Raw genomic sequence first — 20,146 nt, forward strand, 5'->3', positions numbered from 1 at the left:
GATTTTTTTTCAAACATTTTGTTACAACAGGAAGTCAGCATTTCCCATAAAACCATGCAATATGGCTTCTTCCTCGTAGCATCTAGGACATTGTCTGTCTCTCGCTGCCGCTCAGTGGATACCACTTCTATTTGTTAGTTGGCTCAAGTCTCCTTTTTAGGAGCCACTAGCCTCTGGGAAGAGACGCAGCAATGGTCTTCTGGCGTGGAGCGGACAGGGCCCTGTGCCCGGCAGGCTTACCTACTGCAGATGAGATAGAATAGCCCCCACACCACATGTGAGGAACTCAAGGCCCGGGGAGGTTGGGGTAACTCCTCTGGTCCATCTGGCTCCTCACTCCTGCCCCTCTGTCCCTGTTAGATGAGTGTCATGTCTGTGTGTGCCCCTCATTTACAAGAGGCCATTAACCCCTTGTTCAGGAACTTACTCCGTATCTTACCCTCAACAGCCCAAAGACACAAAGTTCCGTGCAGCCTCCTTGGTTGGGGTTGGGGTGTGGGAGCTCTGAATTCATATGCCTGGGATGGCCCCACGGCTGCCATGTCTGAGGGTGCAAAGGAATCTGCGTTCCTGGTGCTCACGGGGCCACCCCGTCCCCGGAAAGGTAAGGGAAGTCCGCAGGCCCTGCCCCTGGGAGGCTCCTGACCTTTGGTGGTATGAGATCTTGAGCTTCTCTCTGCAAAGAGTAAGACAGCTGGACACAGCCAAGCTGCAAGGCCTCGGTCTGGAGCCTCCCTGCAGAGTGGCAACTTCTCCTCCATCTGCTAGGTTGCTGGAGCCAGTGCCACCCAGCAGGGGCATGCCTCCTTATATCCTGGCAGGGTAGTTCCTGCCTGGGCCAGGGCCGCATGTGGCGGTGGGTTGATGCGTCCAAACGTGCAACCTTCCATCTCAAAGGTCAGAGGCCACTGGTCAAGTGAAGTCCATTGCAGCTTTGGGCTCCCCTTTGCTGCTTGTCACGACCCCCCCATACACCTCTTCCCCCCCCCCCCCCGGCCATCACAGAAATTTGCAGGCAACACATGGTACAAGTGTTGCTGTCTGTACTTTCAGGTCTTTCCTTGAGCCCAGCCCCCAAGGTGGCACTATCAGAAAGATGACATGGGTGCTGCTTAGGTTCTGCTGCCTCTGTCAACTTGCTTTATGAAACTAGTCCCTGGTAGGGAGCAGGGGAGTGGGGCTTCTCCCCTCCACGGCCCTGCCGGACCAGAGGACCTGCTGGACAATGTTTGGCTGTCTGTCAGTCTACAGCTTGCCAGCCTGACCCAGGAACGGTTCACACACATTCTGGGCCCGACCCCAGCAGCTTAATGTACAGGCCCCCGGAGCTCAGGTTGCATAAAGCCATTAAGGGGCTCGGGCCGAGGGCTGTGAAACCTTTTAGCGTCTCCTGTGATTGTTGGAGTTAATTTGACTCTCTTTTCACGGGGCTAAAATAGTGCTTGCGGTTCTGGCGCTGTTGCCGTCATTGCCATGGTGACATGGTTCTGGCAGAGCCCCCTCATCCTCCACTGGGTCTTAAATAACCCCAGTCCTCAGGAAGGTGCAGTGGGACCCAGTCTGTTCTCAGAGCCCTCCAGACTGGTGCAACACAGTCGTCCTTTCTGTTCACACGCTCTGACTATGCCCCTAACCTTGGGCTTGGGTCCTGGTCCCAAGCAGGCCTCAAGGCAGGAGCACCTGTGCCCAGGTAGAGAAAAACAAGAGAGTACATGTGTTTGTACTGTGTGTCTTGCCGGGACCTCGGGATCAGCTTTGCCTTCTGTAGCCATGTGACCCTGGAGCAGGTCCAGCGCCTCTCAGACCTTACCTGTACCCTGGGAACACATGGCAGGAAACAAGTACAGAGCCTCGCAGGCCTACAGAATAGTCATGACTCCACGTCCCAGGGAGACGCTGAGGCTCTGGTGCGAAGGGAGTCATAATTGTGCCCGGTGCATGGCCCTAAACAGCAGCCTGGGCCTCTTTTGAGTTTGGCTGGCAAGGATGTGGGAAGGCTCTGGTTTGCTGTTAGTTACTGCACAGTCCTCTATCCCTTTACCTGGCTTCCCTCTCTCTGGCTTCTGACCCAGAAACCCACAACTTTTCTTAGCTCTTCTGCCTCTGCTGACCTAGCATCACCCACACTTAAAATATCCAGATACGGAGTGTGCGCACGCATGCCTGTGCACAACACACATGCACACACACACACGAGGAGGAACTGTACATACACACACAAGAACATGTGTACACTCAGTGCCATGGGCTCTAGTGCCCATGGATTTTTATTTTTATGAAAAATAGTTTTACTTAGAGAATTACGCAAAACCAGGGCCGGTGTTGTGATGGCTCGGAGGGTAAAGGTGCTTGCCACCAAACCTGACCACCTGATCTCCATCCCTGGTCTCCATGGCGGAAGGAGAGAATGGATCCCCACGGGTTGTCTTTTGACCCCCACATGTGCAGTGTTACAGGCGCACACCAGCCCACGCTACACGCACAATAAACTGTAGTAATATGAGCGGCGGGGCTGCGTCCCCAGCACCCCGGCTGCCTGCTCGGCTAGCTTATGCCCCGAAATAATTACACGGACACTGTATTCTTTTAAACACTGCTTGGCCCTTTAGCTCTAGCACTTACAGGCTAATTCTCACATCCCAATCAACCCATCTCTAATAGTCTGTGAGAACCGGTCTCACCGGGAAGATTCTAGCCTAGTCCATCCTGGGTCGGAGCTTCATGGCGTGTGTCTGCCCAGGAGCGGGGCATGGCGTCTCTCTGAGGCGTCTGCTCCCGAGAGGAGAGCTGTGGAGTCTGAGCTCACTTCCTCTTCCTCCCAGCGTTCTGTTCTGTTTACTCCTCCCACCTATCTTCTAACCAATAAAATGGGCCAAGGCAGTTCCTTTATTAGCCAATGACCTTCCTCCATCAATAAACGAATGAAAAAAATATAAAGGATTGATTACATAATTTAATTTGGAGAGTTGTAAGATACACAGGGTTCCTGCTCATCCTTTGACCACAAGGCCCTATATTAATATCTCACATAGCCGTGGCATGCTTATCAGTACGAAACACTTAACATTCCGTGCTATTTAAGGACACATTTTATTTGGGTTTCTCAATTTTTGAACATTTTTTTTTGTTTCAGATTCCATATTGCACTGGCTTATCTTTTCTTTCTCTCTTTCTTTCTTCCTTCCTTCCTTTCTTTTCCATAGGTTGTATAAGAGCCTTGGCTGTTCTGGAACTCACTTTGTAGACAAGGCTGGCCTTGAAGTCCTGGAGATCTGCCTGTCTCTGCCTCCTGAGTGCTGGGATTAAGGCAGTTACCACTGCACCTGGCGCTGGCCTACTTTTTTCAGCAAATGTGTTGCCAGCCCTCTCTATGTGAGATACACCTAGCAGTTGGCCTCTTGGGGTCTCACAGTGCATCCTGGAGCCAGAACTACAGGTGTGCCCAGCCATGCCCAGTTTATGCCGTGCTCGGGGTTGAAGCCTGGGCTGTCTGCATTCTCAGCATTCTACTGACAGAGCTATGTCCCCAAAGAACAGTATTACATTTACAGTTTGGGTATTAAGTATAAGGCTATAGGATAATTCTTTGCAACGATTTCTGGGAGGGTTTTAATAGAATAAATTTCTGGTGACATAGTTAATAAAAGCCAAAATACTATTTAAATCAAAAGAGCAAAAATTATTTTGCTTCTTGTGGTATTATTGATAATAATACAGTTGAGCTTAGGGCCTCATCATGAGAGCCAAGCACTCTGCCACAGGGCTACGTCTCCCACCCCACATGTTCAGTGTTCTCTCTGAGTCACGGTCAGGGTCTTAAGTTGTCCAGTTTGTCTTCAAACTCACTCTGCTGTCTGGGCTGCCTGGAACACTCCGTGTTCCTGGCTCAGCCTCCTAAACAGGTGGGGATTGTGGGCTTGCACCAAGAGGTCTGTCTTAGCAGACTATAGATTTAAAAACCACAACAAAACAATAAACTCGGGGATGATTAGCACACCATCGGAAGGGTGGATGGCTGGAGAGACAGGACCGAAGAACAGAAGACATCCTACGGGTCTGGAACGTGAAGAAGTAGGATTGGGTGGGGACGGACACCCAACGCTCACATGGCAGTGTCGGGAGGCCAATCAGCCAGAGATGTGGTCACTGAGGAAGTAGGGACACCGCACCCCATCTCCTAGGCCAGCACCAGGATGGGGTAAGGAACAAAGAGCCAGGCCCTTCCTCAGCTGCGTCCCTCCTCTGCCCTCTTCTGGAAACTCTTGGTATTACACTTGCCAGTGGTGGACAGGAAGGACCTGGTAAACAGAAACTTTTGTCTCTAATCGCTAGCAGTGTAGACAAAACGCAAAGTCCAGGCAAAGCCGTGTTTGGACACATAGAACTTCTGATGTGTTCCCCAACCATTTCATCCACTCCCTGTCCTCCTCTTCCCCATTGCTTCCACAGACTTGGTTATCCCAGTATCCCCCCGCCCCCATTCCCGGGTCACGGGCTTTTGCTTGTCTACGATGTCCTTCCCCTGCAATACGCTGTTAGGTTTCCATGCCAGCCTCTTCCAGGGCCTTGCCTCCCACCTAACAGAGCTGCGATCAATTTATTTATATATTTAGGGTTTCTGAGACAGGGATTCTCTGTCCCGGATTCTCTGTCCTGGCTGTCCCGGAATTCATTCTGTAGACCAGGCTGACCTTGAATTCACAGAGAACTGCCTGCCTTTGCCCCAGAGCTCAAAGGTGTGCACACCACACCCGGCCCTGCCACCTATTTGTTTGCTTATGTGTGAGTATATTTGTGTGTGTTGATTTTCAGTCAACTTGACAACGCTTGAGTCATTTGATGGGCTTTTTTTTTTTTTTTTTTTTTTGAGCCAGGGTTTTTCTGTGTAGACCCTGCTGTCCTGGAATTCCCTCTGTAGACCAGACTGGTCTGTAACTCAGACATCTGCCTGCCTCTGGATTAAAGGTGAGCACCATGACAGCATCCCCCACTGCCCTCAGGATGTGGGGCATTTTCTTGACTAAAGATTGGTGCAGAAGAGGCCAACCCACTGTGGGAGGTGCCATCCTGGGCAGGTGGCCTTGGGGTGTGTCTGAAAGCAAACCCAGAGAGTCAGAAGGGCAGGTTCCCTCCACGCTTTCTTTAGGCTCCTACCTGGATCAACTTCCACGCTGGACTCTGACTTTGGACAAAATCTAAACCAAATAAACTCTCCTCCCCAAGTTGCTTTCGGTCATGGTGTATCACAACAGTGGAAAGGAACCCCTGGCCATGTGCTGGGCTGAAAACCAGCAAGCCTCGGTGCTCCTCCTGCGTCTGCCTTTCTTGCAGAGCTTCTGGACGGCCAGTTTGTAACGTGGGTGCGGTCCTCATGACTGTGTGACAAACCACCTTTTTTGCTGAGCCGCAGCTCCAGTACCACAGAACTGACGGTGCGTGTGTGTGTGTGTCTACTGGCATGCGGGTTGCACGAGGGGACAATGCTGACCTATGACCGCACAGCTTTTGGCGCTTACTGGGACCTCAAGCGATACCGATGGATGAGTGAACGGAGTGGGTGTTGTCACTTCTGTCTCCACATCCCTGACAAAGAACGGAAACATCTGCTGAGCTGCCTCCCGCAGCTGAGGGCCCAGCGCCTGTCATCAGCTGCTCTGGGCCCTTCCTGTAGCAGGTGGGTCCCCGCCAGACACACACACACACCCCACTCAGGTCAGCCTCACATCTGGAAGGGTGAGCAATGCTTCCCCTCCCCCACGGGCTCCAGGAGACTCAGACACAGAGACCCAGACGGGAGCCTGGGCCTGGTAAAACCACGCCTTCCAGGGAGGAACCCTCACTTAACTCTCTGGAGGACACCGGTCCTTTCCCTTCTCCACACCTGGTGGAAGGTGTCTACTCGGTTCCTCTGTACTGGATGGTTTTATGTCAACTTAACACAAGCTGTAGTCTTCTGAGGGGAGGGCACCTCAACTGAGAAATTGCCTCCAGAAGATTGGGCGGTGCGCAGGCCTGGAGGACATTTTCTTAATTAGTGAGGTGGGCGGGGGCGGGCCCGCCCCGCCCACTGTGGGCGGTGCCACCCCTGGGTCTGCGTACAGTAAGCAGTCTGAGCAAGCCAGTAAGCAGAACTCCCTGGCCTCTGTAGCAGCTCCTTCCTCCAGGTTCCTTCTCTGTTTGAGTTCCTGACCTGACTGCTTTCAATGATTAACTGTTACAGGGACATGTAAGCAAAATAAACCCTTTCCTTCCCAAGTTTTGTGGTCATGGAGCAATAGAAACCTTCCATAAGCCAGTCCCAAGAGATGGGAGTGTCCCCACCTACCAAGGCAGTGGGGAAGGGACTTCAGGTGGCTAACCCACCTTCTTCGACACCGAATCTGTAAAAATCTATTTATATTTTTACAACCAGCTGACCCTCTTCATTTGGGAAACAGTCCGTGTTTGTGACTATGGCAGTACACGGTGTCTGTAGAAATTTGGAGAACCACAGAAACTGTAGGAGGTGGGTCGGAAAGGATCTGCCCTCACCTGCCCAGGCAGTCTCCTCTGTCTGCTCCTGGGATCACCTCCACACCCTACCCACCCTGGAGGGAGTTCTTGAAGCCTGCCATTTTACTACACGGTGCCCAGTGTGGTCTGGTATCTGTGGAAGCTGGTGGTAACCCTGTCCTCCCTTGGCAGATGGAGCCTGTGGCCCTGGGGCCCACGCGGCCCCAGAAATCCCACTCGGTACACTGGGTGTCAGGTGCCTGGAGAGACCACGGGAACACCCAGCAAGAGAGGGGAGAACAGCACCCATTGGCTGTCTGTGGCTGTCAAAGGTGAACCGGGCATGGTAGAGCACACCTTTAATTCCAGCACTTGGGAGGCAGGGGCAGGCAGATAGATTTCTGAGTTTCAGACCACCCTGATCTACTGAGCGAGCTCTATGACAGCCAGGGCTACACAGAGAAAGCCTGTCTCAAAAAACAAACAAATAAAAAAAAAGTAAGAAACAGTCTGAGCAGCAAAACCCAGACCAGACCTGTCATTTTAGCTTCTTGGAAGATTGAGGCACAGACGGTTCAGCGCTGGCCCAGGCGGTTTAGTGAGATGCCGTCTCAAAAATAAACAAATAAAATAAGGGTTGAGGAGCTTCAGTGATGGCTCAGCGGTCACCAGCATGGGCTGTTCTTGCAGAGGACCTGAGTTTGATTCCCACGCCCACACAGCACCTCACAATTGTCTGTAACTCCAGTTCCAGGGTGGGCCCAATCCCCATTTCTACATCTATGAGCTGTGCAAATACTCACGGAGACACACGCTGGCAAACAATCTGCACATACATAAAATAAAGATAAATCTTAAAAAAAAAAACCAAAAAGTCGAAAGGCAATCAAGGGAGGTAGCTGGTGGCAGAGCACTTGCCTAACAAGTGCAAGGTCCCAGGTTCAGTTCCCAACGCTAAAATAAACCGGAGTCTGAGAGCTCAGAGTGGTCACAGGCATTGGTAATCTCAGCACTCGAGAGCCTGGGCTGCACAGAGAGAGGCTGGCTCATAACTGTTTTTTAAGTTGAGAACTGACAGTTACATGTATAGCCTTGGAGTCGGTAGTGAAAGTGGGGTGAAGTAAGGGTCCTAAAGAAAGCGGAGATGGGGTGACGATAAGCAGGGTACACAGCGCTGGCAGGCGTCTATACAGAGGTTATGGAGAAGCCATTTAGAGGCTACAAGGTTTTCTTTTGTTGTTGTTTTTTAATTATCTGAGACACACCAGGCTGGCCTATGGCTCCAGGTCTTCCTGTCTCAGCTTCCCTAATGCTGGGATCACAGGTGTGCTCCCCCCCCCCCCCCCACACACACCTTTAAAAAAAAAGCACTTGAAGCCGGGAGGTGGTGGAGCACTCCTTTAATCCCAGCACTCGGATCTCTGAGTTGGAGACCCTCCTGGTCTACAGAGTGAGTTCCTGGACACCCAGAGAAATCCCGTCTTGGGGGGTGGGGGTGAGCACTTGAAGTAGACGACCAGCAGGCTGCCAAAGGGTGTCTTCTAGGGAGAACACAGGATCCAAGATCAGGGCGGCTGCGGGTTTGTGTTTTTGTTTTTTTTCCCCCCGCCCTTCAGGGTCACCCCAGTGCCTGGCACCAAGGAGAACCAGGCTCACGTGTGGAATGTAAAGCGCGAAGGAGTACGAATGCCTTACGATTGTCCAGATCTGTCTGCAGAGAAGCGAGCTAGAGCAGAGGCAGCGAGTGCAGGCAGCCATCCCTTGGCCGGGACGCGGGATGCCGCTGCAGTCGCGGGCTAGAACCGGAGAGTCAGACCAGCTCGCATCGCCACCAGGCGCTCAGCTGCTCGCAGCCTCGGGGACCCCGCGGAGTTCACACGCCGAGGGCCTGAGAGCGCCGGACAAGTTGCACTTCTAACAAGTTTGCCCGGCTCTTCGGCACCACAGCCCCGGGAGACTCAGAAGCTCGGCGCCCGGGGGCCCGACAGTCCCCGGGCTACACAGGTCGCCGCCCGTTGCCGGGCAAAGCCACACCGCGCGCGCTCCCATTGGCCGCAGGTGGCCGCGCTCCGCCCGACAGGTAGTCCGTCCTGCGCGCTCATCATTGGGCCGGGCCGTGCGGCCCCCCGAGGATTGGCTCAGGTGGTGGCCCCGAGGAGCTCCCATTGGCCACAGGTGCCGCCTGCCCCCGTGGATTGGCCTTCGGGACGGCCAGGTTCCGCCCCTGCCCAGCGCGCCCCCCGCCCCGCGCGCCGCCCAAGTTCCGCGGAGTTGGCGCGGCCGGCGCCGTCGGTCCCGCGCTGCGCGCTCCCTTCCGCGTTCCGCCGTCCGCCGCCCCGCCTGGCAACCCGGCCCTGCGTGGGGGGCCGCTAGCCATGGCCTGAGCGCCCTGGACGCGGCGCTGACGGCGGCCGGCGGAGCGCGCCATGCCCAGCAGGACGGACCCCAAGATGGACGGGAGCGGCGGCCGCGTCCGTCTGAAGGCGCACTACGGCGGGTGAGCGCGCGCGGCGCCCGACGGTGGGCAAGGCGGGGCGCGCGGCGGTGCAGCTTCGGGGCCGTCGGGGGCGCCGCGCGCGGGAGGCAGGGCGGGGAGGAGGCGGCGGCTGCGTCTGCTGCGGCGCCCTTGGAGGTGGCCGGAGGGAAGCCTCGAGGGCGGGGCGCGCTCCGGGTCTCTGGGTCTCTCCGGGGCGCGCGCAGCGGGCCGGTGTTGTTGCGCTCCTCGCCCTGGTCGCACGCAGTTGGTCAGGGGTGTTAAGGACAGATTTGTACGTCTAAAAGTTTTCACCAGATTATGGAAACTTTTGGTACGTCAAAACAAACAAACAAACAAACAACAACAACAAACCAAGGCTATTTAACTTGGTCTCCGTTTAAGTGTAAGGGAAACCTTTGAGCCAGGTGAAGGCACCCGCAAGAATGCCTTGGGTTGTAGGAACATAGGGGCACTTTTTGCGGCTTTTGTTTGCGGGAGAGGAGAACTTTTTGGAGATGTCCAGAAAGACTACAACCCTGCCCTCCTTTAAGGACGGGCATGATGAACCCTTCGTCTCTTCCCTGGAGGTGGTTTTGCAGGGCTGGACTCGGCCCTGAGCCCTGGATTCCACCTTGCTTTCAGGAGAAATGGGGGCATCGGCACTTGACCGTGGTCAGTTATAGTTGCCCGGGAGCATTGAGTGTTGGGAAGCGGAGTGATGGCGTCGGTGTTCTGGTGGCTGGTCCACCCAGGCTCGTCTGGAAATCCCATGGTCTTGTCGCCTCGATTGTGTAGACAGAAGGCGGTGGAGGCCCTAACACTTTGGCTGCTTCCAACGGTGCCCTGCCTCCTGGAACTGACCTGGGTACTCCCAGGTCAAGGGTCAAGGGTCACTGCTCTTGGAAAGGAGGAAGGGAGTGGAGTGGAATGCTGGCCCTGTGGCTGAACTGGGCTCTCGGCATTCCTGGGAGTTTTATTAGTGGCCGGTCCCAGCCACAGAGACAAGAAAGGAGAGGTTGGCTTTCCAGCCTCAGGAACTGCCTGGCCCCACAGGTTGTTACGGAAATATGGCCAACTTCTGGTGATCCTGGACTTGCAGGAAGAAGAAGGGTTTCTGGGGGGCCTGCCTCAGGCCTGGAGTACCCCATGATTCCGTAGTGAATGTTGATGCAGAGAGACCGTGTCTCCTGCGTGGAACCCCCAAGCTGAGCATGCTCAGGATTGGCCCTTACTAAAGCCAAGGCCCCTGGATGGGATGGGGGATCCATCCTTTCCTTAGGGCAGCTTCAGCCGGCACCTTGGGGGTCACGGCTCACTTTGGACAGTGCCCCCTTTCCTGGACTTGTCTGTCTTGCCCACTCCTCCCTCCCTTTTGCCCCTGGGGAGCACTTTGGTTACTGGCTCTGTAATTCAACCTGTTGACTCCGGTTTCCTCAGTTGACAAAAGTGGAGCCCCCCCCTTCCTCTTCCTTTCCCTACCTCCCCTCTCTCCCTTTCTCCACCCCTTCCTGCCCTCTTCCCTTTCTGTCTACTCCACTCCCTGCTCGCTCTGTCCCCCCCCCCCTTCATCTCCCCTTAGACAGGGCTCTTTCCCAGCCTTCCTCCCCACTTACCCTGAAATCTGCCATCTAGGTCCCTCTCTAGAGCTTGAGCCCCCCCCCCCCAGACAGTGATGTAAGAAACGCAGATACTGTCTCCGCTGTGAAGGTTGTGGGTTGAGGGGGCCTTCTGTCTCGGAAGACAATGTTCTGGGGGCGTGAGGTAAGACACCGCCCTGAGGGAGGTATTAGAGCCACAGCTGAGAGTCAGAGATACAGTCCTGTCCTTAGAGCAGTGTAACGTGACAGCCGTCTGTCTTCCTATTGTCCGTTGTCCGTTTGAGGCTTGACATCAGAGTACTGCCACCCGTGGTCACCTATATTCCAGGGGTGTCAGGCAACACCGCGTTCTCAGGGGGATTACAGGTGAGCCTGACATTCAGAGCCGAGGTGCCTGCTTTTCTGAAGCTTCAGACATCACAGACAGTGGTGATGTCTTCTCTTCTGAGGATCTCGCCTCAGAACTTTAATGTGGAGGACCTGCTGTGGCCCTGGAAGATGCAAGAGGCAGAGTCAGGGATGGGTGGTCCTTCCAGGCTGGCCCTAACTTCTGGGAGACACTCTCGCTTAGAGCTGTGTTGTGAGGAAGGCTCACCCTTCTGACAGGCGAGATGTGTCCAGGGTGATACAGTTCAGCCTCGTGTGGCACCTCCGAAGCATTGGGGTCTCACAGGAGCAGTCCACGCTTGTCCTCTGGGCACTAAAGGGTGTGGGTGGAGGATGCCATCCACCTGGGTTCAGGAAGAGATCCAAGAGAGGGATTGCAGACCTGATTTCCAGAGTTCCCATTTCCAAGGCTGGCCAGTGCCATGGGCAGTGTGGGCACTGTGTCAGGGTGACCCCAGGTGACAGGCATCTGGGGATGGGGGCTTAGATGTTGGAGGCTCTCCGTGCCTCAGTTTCTACAGGGTGTGGTGGGTAGGAGCAGGGTCAGTTCCTATGTGGGGCCTGTGAAGGTGGCTGGCTGGCTGGTCTTGGTAGAAAAGGGGGCGGGGTATCTGGGGACATCTCTACCTGGCCCTACAAAGTGGGTGAGATCCATAGGCCAGGCAGGTCCCTGAAGGCCCTGGATGGCATGTGGGGGGCTGGGTGAGTGCTGGATCCTTGTCATCAGTGGACAAAGACTTTGTTTATAGACAGTTGTGTGACCCAGTTTAGATAACCCTGCTTCAGAGTCCGTTCTTTTTCCACGGATGTGAGGCGTGAGTTTTGCTTTTTACTGAGACTCCAGTGAGGGTGTGGTTCCTGCTTAGTTCCCATGGAAACCTGTTGCTGCTGCCCTTCCTTATAAGGAATATAGGGGAGCCACCTCCCTCCGCTTCTCATTTTCCTCCTCCAGGGCACGTCTCTGAGCCATCTCCTGCTACAGAGATCTGAATCCCATTTGGGAATGAGAAGATTTATCTTTTAAGGCAAGGGCATTCTGAGATTTGAGGTTGCCAAAAAGCATTCCTTTTAGAATTTTCACAGCTACGCCGGATGGAGGTGGGTCGGGTCCTGCCGAGACATCCAAGAGCTGCTTTAATTAACTAATTAATTATCCTCCTCTCCCTTTTTTCTGGACAACACACCCTGGTTGTCATCGTCAAGGCTTTGGGGAAAGGCTTGACTATGGTGTTTTACCTAAATGAGGCAAATGGACCTGGGGTTTCGTTTTGTGCCCCATAGGTGCTGTTGCCTGGCCCCCAGGCCTCCACTAGGGGGCGCCATTGGTCACTTAAACTTGGTCCTTCATCCACTCATGGTGGCTGGTTTTGTTTAAGATGTTATTTTATTTGCATTAGTATTTTGCCTGTATGTATGTCTGTGTGAAGGTGTCACATCTTAGAGTTACAGATAGCTGTGAGCTGCCATGTGGGTGCTGGGAATTGAACCCAGGTCGTCCAGAAGAGCAGTCAGCTGAGCCATCTCTCCAGCCCATGCGGGTCGTTTTAAAAACTGGTCATTGGTTCTGTTTCGTGTTGGGGGCGGGGCTGTCATACCATCTTTGGGGAAGATTTTTATTTTTCTAGTCAGTAACTTGTCCAACCAAAAGCAGCGTTTGGTCTACTTCAGATGAGATCTGGTGACAGATACCTCTGTCCTCTTTGTCCCAGGGACATCCTGATCACTAGCGTGGATGCCATGACAACGTTCAAGGACCTCTGTGAGGAAGTGCGAGACATGTGCGGCCTGCACCAGCAGCACCCGCTCACCCTCAAGTGGGTGGACAGCGAAGGTAGCCCCCGTCTTGGGATGATCAGCCTGAACTCCAGGGCTTTGGCTAGGCAGCCTCCCCCAAGTACCGCTGAACTCGCTAGATCCAACAGTTCCTGAATAGGGTGGCTGCAAACAGGGTAGATAGGACCTGAGGCAGTCGGGGCCCGCACTAAAAGCAAGGCAGGAAGGGGGTGTTCCTGCTTCGTCGGGGATTCAGCTCAGCTGCAGGGGAAGCTTTGAGCCCCTCCTGGCCCCCAGCCTACACAGCTCCTTCTCTGACTTGCCTTATCCTGGGGTGTTCTGGCAGCTGCTTGAGGAAGGCCTGGCTCTTCATTTCCATAGAAGAACAGCGAGGCATCTGTTTCCCACCTCTTGATTTCTCTTTCTCTCCTCCCCTTTTTTCCCGTCTCTTACTTTCTTACTTCCTTTTCCCCCTTCTCCTCTCTCTCTCTTCTTCCCTTTCTCTTTCTTCTCTCCCTCCTTTCTGCCCCTCCTCCGCCTCTCTTGCTTTCTCTGAGTCCCTCTATCCTTGTCTCTGTTTCTTCCTTCCTCCTCTTTCCTTCCCACATTCAGACTCATAGAAACTGGGATGAGACGGGGGGGGGGGGGTGTCGGGAGAGACTCCTTTTGCACAACCGACTACAGCTGCCAGTCGGAAGCACCGTGGGGCAGGCAGAACAGTTGGCTTCCCCCATTTCAGCAGAATTACAGATACATGGGGCTGCTTGTACGCCTCTCTATCCATCAAGCCTAGAAGGCAAGGACCTTTTCCTTTACCTAGGCCACCTGGGAGGAAGTTCTAGCTCTTGCTTGCTGCCTAGCAGGCTCTTAGAGCTCCCAAGGCTGTGAGTAAACATGACTTCCTTCTGGGGTTGATACATGGGTTCTTACATGGGAAGCTGAGGTCCCACGAGGGAAAATTAACTCATTGGTTTGGACGGCTGTTGTGGAGTCTCTCACGCTTGCTCTGTGCTGACCATGAGCAGTGAGACTTTGCCCACCCAGACCTCTGTCTGAAGTGCTGAGTAGCTCAGACCTCTTTGCCTTCGTGCCTCGGTCGCTTCATTGGTGCCTCTTGCCTCCTCCCCCTAGGCGACCCTTGTACCGTGTCCTCGCAGATGGAGCTGGAGGAGGCCTTCCGCCTGGTGTGTCAGGGCCGGGAAGTGCTCATCATCCATGGTGGGTGAGCTGGAGGTCAGACCCTTCCTCTGTCCTCTTGGTCTGCTGTGGCAAACACCATAACCAAAGCCACATGGGAGGAAAGGGTTCATTTAGCTTACACATCCTGATCACCGTCCATCTTTGTGAGAAGCCAGGGCGGGAACCTGGAGGCAGGAGCTGAAGCAGACATACCTACCCAGGAGCAGTACTGCCTACAGTGGCGGAGGTCCTCCCACACCAGTCAAGAAGACGTCACACAGACTTGCCTGAGGCCAATCTGATGGAGGCTTTCTCTCAGTTCCCAGATAACCGTGGCTTGTGTCAAGTGTACAAAACTAACCAGAACATAGCCTGAGGGGCTCTCCTCAGCTATGGGGATCTTTGTCTGATTGCCTGATGATTGGGAAGGCACATGGAGCCTGGCAGTAGAAAACATGATGATGTTCTTATGTGTGAACGGAGACAGCAACAGAAACATATTAATTACAAACCGTTTGGCCTATAGTTCAGTTCTATTACTAACTAGCTCTTACATCTAAATCAGCCCATTTCTATTAATCTATTGCCACATGGCCATGGCTTTTACCCATCTGCTGGCATGTTGTTCCTTGGGCGCTGCTCACGTCTCTCTCTACTCTACCCCTCCTCATCCTATTCCTTAGTTTGATTGTTCCACCTAACCCTGTCCTGCCTGGCTATTGGTCAAATAGCTTTTATTATTCACCAATAATATATTGGTGCATATTTGTAGCATACATAAGCATCCCTTAGCACTTATGTATTTTTAAAAGTAAATTTATGGGATTGAAGAGATAGCTTAGTGGTTAAGAACACTTGTTCTTACAGAGGACCTGGGTTCTGTTCCCAGCACACACATGGTGGCTAACCAGTGCCTCTTCTGACTTATGCAGGCTCCCACATTCATGTGGTACACCCACATTGAATCAGAGACACGCACGTACACATAAAAATAAATAAATTAATTAGAAATGTATCGTTTCATGTATTTATCTATTGTGTGTATGCATGGGTGCCACAATCCGTGTGTCGAGATCAGAGGAGAGCTTCCATGAGTTGATTCCTCATGACGTAGGTCCCTGGGATCGGAGCTCAGGCTTGATGGTAGGCACCTTACACCCTGAGCCATCATCTGACACACACACTTACGTTCTGCTGGGCCTCGTGGCACAGGCTCGTAGACAGACTGAGAACATTCAAGACAACAACTCGTGCTGTCGAGTTCATGAATGCCCGCGTGGACAGCTTAGCGAGACTTGGCTTCAAAATAAAAAGTAGAAAGGGCAGAGCCAAGGACGTAGACTCAATGGAACAGAGCCTACCTAGCGTTCTCAAGACCCCAGGTTGAGTTCTTAGCGTGGCTTTTAAAGGTCGGTTTTCTAGATAATCGCTGTGCTTTATTGCATCTGGGTTACTTTATTCACGAGAACTGCTGGTTTTCCTTTGATAGCTCTGCTCTCCAAAAGCATTTTTTCTCCTGGAACTTACAAGTAGGGTTTGACCACATGGGCTTTTGAGGTTCTGCTGAGGAAGGTCTTCCAAGAGTGGTCTCATGGGGACTGTGGAGAGCGCTTTGACCAGGGCAGGACTTTGCCTGAGAGACGGTGTTAATGGTCCACTGTTACTAATCTTGTCCTTTTCTTTCTTTCTGTCCAGTTTTCCCAAGCATCCCGGAACAGCCAGGCATGCCTTGTCCTGGGGAAGACAGTGAGTGTTCAGTTTCCTCTCAATTTTACTTTGTTTTACTTTATGTGATATGATGTTTTCTGCCGGCTTCTGTGTCTTTGAGCCACGTGAGCACCTGGTACCTGCAGAGGCCAGAAGAGGGCGTCGGATCCCCTGAAACTGGAATCATAGTTATCAGCCCCCCATGTGGGCGCTGGGAATCAAACCCAGATTCTCTGCAAGAGCAACCAGTGCTCTTAACCCCTGAGCCATCCCTCCAGCCTGAGTGCTCCATTTTTAAATTTCTAACACGCGCCATGTGCTATGGGTAGCTGGTCCGTCGTATCAGGGTGGTGGGTGGGTGCCTCGTGTAAAGCCGGGGGACCCCGAGTCGATGAGGAATCCAACCTCAGCGTGAACGGGACCGTAACCTCGAGAGCTCTTTTCACTTTGGCTGGCTCCCCCGGTTTCCATGGATATGTTGCGGCTGACTGGTGCTTTGTCGGCAGTGGGGGAGGTGAGGGAAAGAGGTGTGGTCGGCCTGGTTGTCAGGTGGCACAGTAGAAGGTCTACAAAGCGTCCTGGTTTGTTCCATGAGGAAAATGCCCAGGCCAGGACGCCCGGATACTGCTCCTATGCGTCTGTATCGCTGTATCTGCTCCACGCAGACCACTCGGGGCGCCTTTCTGTCCTCTTCCTGTCTTGTGTTGATCTGTTGACCCCCCCCACCCCGCCCCCCGTCTGTTGGTTGAAGATGAAGGAAGCAGGTCCAGGAGTGGCGGGATCCAAGGGGGGTTTTGTTCTTGCTTCTGGTTGTGCCCTGGAGGCCGTGCTTGGGTGCTAAGGGGTGACAAGGCTCCTGGGGGTGACAACTCTTGGCTTCCCCGGCCGATGAAGAAGTATCTGAGGTTGCACAACCCAGTGTGATTAGGAGGCAGGTGCTCAGCTCATGTGTTTTGCCTCTGGTGGGATGGGGAACTGGCCTAGGGCCACAGGGTAGGACAGCAGGTGAGATTATCAGTCAGGCGTGTATATGTGTGTATGGGGTTGCCCGAAGAGGACTTTGACAGACTGGGTGGTGTGGAACCCGTGACACGGGACTTTCTAGCCCAAGTCCCAGGTAGCCCGTGCAGAGTCCTTAGGGCAAGTGGCCAGCATGTTGTTTCCTTGTCCTTGTGGAATACTCCCTAATGCTCCAGGACCCTCCCTCTGGGGTGCCTGCGTCCCACGGAGGGACAGGCATCTGGACAGCGTGTGTATGAGTATGTAAAACAGTAACATAAAGCGTGGGCTGGCAAGATGGTTCAGTTCTCGCCTGATGACCTGAGTACAATCCCTGCTTCTCATGGAGACAGCCTCCAAACACACAGCGAACATGGTACTCACATCATATGCTCATACACGTCACACTGTGGCACACATATATCTGCACTCACATACATCATACACGCATATGTATGCTCACACAATGATAACAAAGTTCTAAAATTTAAAAAAAGGATCAGGAAAAAAATGTATAGCTCAACAAACGCCATTTTAAAAAAGAACAAGCTGAAGCAGCGAGGAGGGAAGATGAGGTCGTCCTGTCCATCTCCCTCCTTGACCTTCACACTGCGGGGTCAGCAGGGACATTTCGGGTGGTGCCTGGCTGTCACCTGGGTGGATTTTTGGCCGTGGTAACAAGATTATGTTCATGTGTTTTGCCTTACATCCAGGCGGCCCCTGTAAACCACAGGAGCTAGAGGGTTTGTGCTTCTGTCTCGGCTCTGTCTCAGCTCTGTCCCAGGGTGCAAGCCTGTTGGTTTGCGTGTAGGTGCTGTAGGGAGGGTCCCTCGAGTGGGTGGCCTGTCACCATACAGTACTGCCACTGGATGTCGAAGATCTTGGGGTCTCTTTTGAAGTGGAAGCTGGGTGTGACGAGGTGGGTCCGTTTTGTCCTGTGGGCATGCAGAAAATGTGGCTAAGCCTTAAGAAGGGCTGACCCGGTCACACGAGTAGGTCCTTGAGATGCTTGCTGGGGTGGCTCCGCCTCTGATAGACACTCAGTTTTGTCAGAACATTCCATGGAACCTTTGCTGAGTACCACAGGAGATGGATGGATGGTTGACAAGCCAGGGTCTTCCTCTCGCACTTAGGACTGTCCCTTCCCTGGCTGGCTGGTGCACCGGGGTATAGAAAGGCCTTCGTCTCCTTGCGGTCTGGACCGTGTGAAACAATAGGATCCTGACACAGGGTCTCCTACTCTGTGTGCTGATGTTCTGTTTTCCCCAGCGTGTAACCCTTCCCACCTGATGTTTGTACCTGTCTCTGACATGCCAAAACCGCGTGACTTTGCTGCCCGCAAGAACATTTGTGTTTATAGTTTTGCTGAGGATCAATGAGGAGGGTCTGCGTGGTGGGATGTTTGTTTGTTTTTTGAGACAGGGTTTCCCTGTGTAGCTTTGGAGCCTCTCCTGGAACTCGCTCTGTAGACCAGGCTGGCCTCGAACTCACAGAGATCTGCCTGCCTCTGCCTCCTGAGTGCTGGGATTAAAGGCGTGCGCCACCACCGCCCGGCGTGCTGGTGGGATGTAAATGACAAGGGTGAATCTCCTTGAGCTTCCGTGTAAGATGGATGAACAGACACATGGGTAGATCACAGCCGGTGGTGGATACCAGTTTGAAAACTTTGCAGGACCTGGTTGCCGTGGAACAGGCTTTTAGGGACCACCAGTCCCCAAATCATGACATAGAGACTTAATGTTTGCTTAGGCTTGTTTCTAACCAGCTCTTATAACTTAAGTTAACCCACTTCTGTCGATCTTCATGCTGCCATGTGTCTCATGGCTTGCACCTCTCCTCTTGCCTGTTCTGCTCCCTCTGCGTCAGGCAACTCCACCTTTCTCCTTGTCAGAGCTCTCTCTGTCCAGAAGTCCCGCCTATACTTCCTGCCTAGCTATTGGCTGTTCAGCTTTATATTACACCAACAACAGAGACACATCTTCACACTGTAAAGGAATATTCCGCATGTCTAAGACAGTAAAACTATATACAATAAGAGCAATTATCAGTAAGAATTACAGTTACAACGTCCATTTCATTTACATTTGGCAAATTTAGAGAAAATACTCCACTGTGTATCTTATCTTAGTCCACAGTTTTATACCTAAACCATTTCTTGTCACAAATTGTATTACCATTCCTAAAAAGATCTTTTAAACATCCTTTTAGATAAACTACTTAAGCTTTTCTGTTTCTCAGTCATAAACTTTACACCTCTTTTGTAAGTTTCTTTTCTGAATTTGATAACAAGGAAAACTGTAAAACTGTAGCTATCTAGTCTTTGATTCCCACCAGAGACCTGAGAAGGATAAAATATTACTTGAGTAAACAGGAAGTGTAGAGAAAGCAACTTCTAAAACTATAGAAATGACAGAGACATCTGACTGCCAGGTTCCTCTGCAACGTTGGGGCATCCATCTGCAGTCTACAGGCCTAGAATGTCTGACCAATTTTTCTGTGAAGCAGGAGTTTTTGAAGGACTAACCTACTTGTCCTGGCAAAGTCTGGCAGTTTCTTTCTTTTGTGTCCTGCTTGTCCAGTTTGGACAGCATACTGTCAGCGGTCAAGGCAAAGGGAGTTGCTTGCCCAAATAGCTAACTTTTGCCACAGTGAAAGCAAACTTTGTATGGAGGTTCTTTGATGTCCATCATCATTTTTTGAAGTAAATTGGTGCTGCCAGGAGCAGACGTGTCTCACTGTCATGAAAGCCTTGTGTTATTAAAACATTTAAATGCCATATTCTGTAGGTCTTTTAAGTTTTTGAAGATCTCCTATTATCTAAAATATGTCTCTGTATAACCTTGAAAACATACCTAACATGGCTATAAGTTTGATGTTATAGATAACTATTAACCTGTCTTTTTTATTATCCTAAATAGCTTTCAAGGATTAAAACTTTACATTATAATCTTAAATGAACTGCATAGGTATAATACTTTAAATTAGAGTAGACACATATATACAAGTATAGCTATAACCTTAAATTTGTATCAACATACAAAGAAAGAGATCCCTGAATCTAATCTCCTTTGTTCAGCTTTTCTCCTGGCCGTGGCCACTGACAACTTGTAACTACCGCCCCCCAAACAATGACAAACATTCATGACCCATCTATCCCATCTCTTGGGAATGTGGGCATCATATTCTCTGGACTGCTTTCTGTTGTCTGGGGGTGATGGCATCTTTGGGGGACCATGAGAAAACTGAGAACACCAGCCATGACAATTGTTGTTCAGTCTCTGTGCAATGGGACAGTCCTGGCTGGAGCAGTCTGTGAGGCTGGACCATCTCAGCCAGCGGCCTTGAAGCTGGTCTGGACCTAGAATTCTGAGGAAAAGGCAACAGAGGCTTGAGAGGCTGGGCCACCTGGGCCGCCTGTTTTCATTGGTGGCTGATCTCCTTGCTCTGAAAACACACAGACTTTCAAAGGTAACATGCATATCTATATTAGCACAAGTATGGACTGCCTCTTGTACACTGACCAGCCAAAGATGAT

General features: G+C 52.3%; 1 protein-coding gene across 1 annotated transcript in view; it reads left to right on the forward strand.

The window, feature by feature from the left end:
- Positions 1 to 8,769: 8,769 nt before the first annotated feature.
- Positions 8,770 to 20,146, forward strand: part of LOC121448043 (protein kinase C zeta type) — a 104,840-nt gene continuing 93,463 nt past the window's right edge. Inside the window, exons 1-4 of the mRNA XM_041651642.1 lie at positions 8,770 to 8,989; positions 12,663 to 12,784; positions 13,858 to 13,944; positions 15,601 to 15,651. Coding sequence (XP_041507576.1) covers positions 8,919 to 8,989; positions 12,663 to 12,784; positions 13,858 to 13,944; positions 15,601 to 15,651 — 331 coding nt within the window. The 5' untranslated portion in view covers positions 8,770 to 8,918. The remainder of the gene's footprint in view (positions 8,990 to 12,662; positions 12,785 to 13,857; positions 13,945 to 15,600; positions 15,652 to 20,146) is intronic.

This window comes from Microtus oregoni, unplaced genomic scaffold, assembly GCF_018167655.1.
Source record: "Microtus oregoni isolate MIOR12 unplaced genomic scaffold, Mior012 000005F_ref0000423, whole genome shotgun sequence".
In the NCBI taxonomy this organism is placed as follows: domain Eukaryota; kingdom Metazoa; phylum Chordata; class Mammalia; order Rodentia; family Cricetidae; genus Microtus; species Microtus oregoni.